General features: G+C 51.3%; 1 protein-coding gene across 1 annotated transcript; it reads right to left on the reverse strand.

The window, feature by feature from the left end:
- Positions 1–269: 269 nt before the first annotated feature.
- PPP1R15A (protein phosphatase 1 regulatory subunit 15A) lies at positions 270–3,372 on the reverse strand. The gene is made up of 2 exons (XM_012812522.2): positions 1,113–3,372; positions 270–727 (listed from the first exon to the last, which is right to left on the reverse strand). The coding sequence occupies exons 1-2, from the start codon at positions 2,937–2,939 to the stop codon at positions 437–439; spliced, it is 2,118 nt and encodes a 705-aa protein (XP_012667976.2). The 5' UTR covers positions 2,940–3,372; the 3' UTR covers positions 270–436.
- Positions 3,373–3,901: the final 529 nt, after the last annotated feature.

Consider the following 3,901-nt stretch of genomic DNA (forward strand, 5'->3'; position numbering starts at 1 on the left):
TTTTCAAGATTAAAGACTGAAGGCTCCAGCCTCCTTGGGGAGATAATTGTTCCAAGTTTAATAAAATTTAGACAAATGACAAAGAAAAACTACAAACCTGTCAGCCCTTAAGTTCAAAGTCCCAGGACAAGAGATGGCAATGAGAGATGGATGATGGGAAATGTAGTTTACACTCTGTCGAGTCACTTGCCTTTACACTGTCTCCCCCCACCTTCCTCCAGGACTCATAAGTAGGATACTGTTAATTCTGACACACATGGAGACATTGCTCACTAGAAATCAAAAAGCTTTATTTCTTGTATAAATCGATACTTAAAAAAATAGTTAATAAATAATATGCAAACCAGTTGGTCTTAGCTATGCCTGCCACTGAGGTCCAGGCTAGGAGCAGTGGCAGCACAAGAAAGGGAGGAAAAGGGTGTGGCCGCAGCATGGCTCAAGGGTATGGCCCGAATGGGGCTTCAGAAGAGACAGAGGAGGATGGCAAGGTCTGGGTAGGGGCAAGGATGGAGTCCAGAGCAGGAAGTGGGTTCCCCAGGCGTGTCCAGGCTCTGGCCCGGGCAGCAGGTGTAAGGCAAGGGCCTAGCTCCTCCTGGGCCTGGGTGATGCGGCGCTGGAAGCGACTTCGATCCCGGGCAAACTGTTCCCAGGGGCCCCGGCGGGCAGCCTGGGCTGGCCCTGCCCAGACAGCCAGGAGATGGACAGTAACCTTCTCAGAGAAGCGCACCTGGGGACAGACAGGCACAGTCTGAAGTCAGAAGGATGCAGACATAAGATGCATGCCACCACAGAAATCCCAAAGGAAGCAAAAATTAGTTACACAAAAATGCTTGCTATCTGGTTAGTCACCCGCCTGTCAACAGTCACAGGATTTTCTACCTGACTCATTGAAGGTACCCGTGGGGCTGAGCCACAGCTGCTCTCTCCTCCCACAGAGGCCTCTTACAAAGGATTGTGTGACAGAAGACACGGCTCTCCCAACAGAGTTCACATGCAACCCTCTGCAACCCATAAAGGACCCTGACCTCCAACCCTTCTTCCCTGGACCCAGGAGCTCTAGTTCCCAGACCCCTCCTCTCTAGGACTTAAGAATCTGGGCCCTCTGCACATACCTTTCTGCCCCTTAGGGGTGTCTCAGGGTCAGGATCCCACGTGGGGGTTTCTGAGAACTTAAGCCGCTTTTGCAACCGGAGGGGCAGCTTAGGAGGAGCCCAGGGAGGGGGCGGCTTCTCTCCAGGTAAATAAATGGCCACTCGGAAGGGGCAGGGCTCAGCTTCTCCCCATTTTTTGGCAGCTTTCTGTTCCTCTGTCTCCTTTTCAGGTCGACATACCCAGCCCCTGAGGAGGGCACTCTGGGACTGAAGGGAAGGGTCTGAGTCACCTTCTTCCCCAACTACTTTGGAATCATATCCTTTATCCTCATTTCTCTCATCTTCATCCTCCGTGTCCTCTCCTGGTCGATAGACCCAGGCCTTCAAAAAGGCACCTGTACTGCTTGTGGAAGAAAGAATGTCAGCTTCTCCCTCTTCCTCAACTAATTCAGAATCACTGTTCTCATCTTCCTCTGTGTCCTCTCCTGGCCGATACACCCAGGTCTTCAAAAAGGCACTTATAGGGGAAATGGAAGAAGAAGCCTCAGCTTCTCCTAAATCATTGTCTTCTTCCTCCTCTTCCTCTGTGTCTTCTCCAGTCTGATGTGCCCAGAACTTCAAGAAGGCACCTGTACTGGCTGCACAAGTAGCCTTACCTTCTCCCTCTTCCTCAGCTGATTCAGAATCACTGTCATCTTCTTCCTCTGTATCCTCTCCTGGCCGGTACACCCAGGTCTTCAAGAAGGCACTTGTAGGGGAAATGGAAGAGGAAGCCTCTGCTTCTCCTAGATCATTGTCTTCTTCCTCATCTTCCTCTTCCTTTGTGTCCTCACCAGTCTGATATGCCCAGGCCTTTAAGGAGACACTTGGTGGGGAGACAGAAGAAGGACTTTCAGTTCCTCTCTCTTTCTCAGCTGCCCCCACATTGTCCTCACCTTCTTCTGTGTACTTTCTAGGGTGATATTCCCAGGACTTGAGCAGGGATCTCTGGGCTCGGACCAAGGAGTGTAGGTTTGGGTCACTTGCTTCTTTGAGTGCCTTTTCATCCTTCCCCTCACACTCTTTTCCTGAACAATATTCCAAGGCCTTAGGATTAGAGCTTGAAGGTGAGGGGGATATGGAGGTCTTCTTGGCTTTTTTACTTTCTGTTCTTCTTTCTTCTTCCGTGGCTTGATCTTCCTCCCCTGGGCAGTACACCCAAGTGCTGAGCTTGGATCTTGGACACAAGAGGGATGTTCTAGGAGCTTCATTTTTCACAGCTTCTGCATCTTCTTTCCCCTCCACCACTGGAAAACACTCCCAGTGTGATGAGGGATAAGAGAATTTGGTCACTCCCTCATCTACAGTAACTCCCTCTTCAGTTTCCTCCTCCCCAGGGTTCTTATCAGAACCTTGCAGGGTTCTTATCAGAAGGTTGGGGGACAGAGTAGAAGGCTGGCCATCTGGAAATTCACATCCCTGCTCTTTAGCGGCACTGGTTGCTTCCTCCTCACTATCCTCTCCACTGTCATCATCTGAAAGTCCCCAGGCTTCAAGAAGGGAGTAGCTGGTTTTCAGGTTGGCTACTTCTTCAACCTCTTCACAGGTTCTCCTGTCTTCGCCCTCCCCTTGAGAGTGCTTACCCCCGGGGGCATGGTGGGTTGCAGGGGGGGCCTTAGCTTCTCCCTCCAGGCCAGCTTCTGTCTGACCTACTTCTATTACTCCTTCCATCAGCCATGGCTCTGGAGGTCCTGGACCCCTCAGGCGGCTCCAGGTCCGGCTAAGGAAGCCCATCAGTGGGGACAGGAGAAAGATGTTGTGGCTATCCCTCCAAGGGGCAGCTTGGTGGGGCACTTGGCCTGGGGCCATCTGTCTGGGCTAAAAAAAGATGAGGGGAAAAAAAGGAAATAAAGTTTAGGAGCCATTCAGAGTATGGTATGTGGGCATGACCATGAGTCATCGCAACCAAAATAGTAACAATTAGTAACACAAACAGGCATGTAGCAACGTGAGAATCCCTGCCTTAAATTCCTTTATGATCCCAGCCACTCCCATCTCAGTCCCTTGGCTCCCTTCTTTCTCTCTAATACCCAACAGTCTGGGCTCCCCATTCCCTCCTTCCTCAGATCCAGAGTCCCTGTCCTCAGACCCAGAAGTTCCAAGAAAAAAGCTTTTTGTTTCCCTTGGGGACAAAGTCCCTAGTTCTTTCATCCTCCTGAGGATTAACAACAGATCAGGCCTCCATCATCTTTCAGCCCTGAAGACTCAAACCTTCTGGACTCAGTGCCTGTGGCTCAAGTGGCTAAGGCGCCAGCCACATACACCTGAGTTGAGGGTTCAAATCCAGCCCAGGCCCACCAAACAACAATGACAACTATAACTATAACCAAAAAATAGACGGGCGTTGTGGCGGGCGCCTGTAGTCCCTGCTACTTAGGAGGAGGCGGCAGGAGAATCGCTTGAGCCCAGAAGTTGGAGGTTGCTGTGAGCTGTGATACCACGCACTCTACCCAGCGCGACAGCCTGAGGCTCTGTCTCAAAAAACAAAACAAAACCAAAAACAAAAAAAATTCTGGAACCCCCTCCCCCATGATAACCTTCGCTGCAGAACCCAAATGTACGCTCCCAGAACCTTCCTCCTTCAGGCTCAGGACTGCCTGCTCCCAATCCCTTCTTCCTGAACCCAGCCCCTAGCCCACTCCTCCAGACTCGTGGCCCAGCGACAAACAACCCCTCCCCAGACCCAGCAGTTCAGGTTTCCAGGCTCCCGTTTCTCAGGACACAGGACTCCTGGTCCCCTTATAATATTGACCAGGAAACTGGCTCCCCGC

Source organism: Otolemur garnettii, unplaced genomic scaffold (genome assembly GCF_000181295.1).
Source record: "Otolemur garnettii isolate 467f Iridium unplaced genomic scaffold, OtoGar3 scaffold00211, whole genome shotgun sequence".
In the NCBI taxonomy this organism is placed as follows: Eukaryota; Metazoa; Chordata; class Mammalia; order Primates; family Galagidae; genus Otolemur; species Otolemur garnettii.

Bases quoted from the DNA above. Each gene is read 5' to 3' on its own strand.
- PPP1R15A (XM_012812522.2), bottom strand. From the start codon at position 2,939: ATGGCCCCAGGCCAAGTGCCCCACCAAGCTGCCCCTTGGAGGGATAGC. The intron at 728-1,112 runs GTATGTGCAGAG...GTCTGTCCCCAG, and splicing joins CACCCCTAAGGGGCAGAAAG to GTGCGCTTCTCTGAGAAGGT.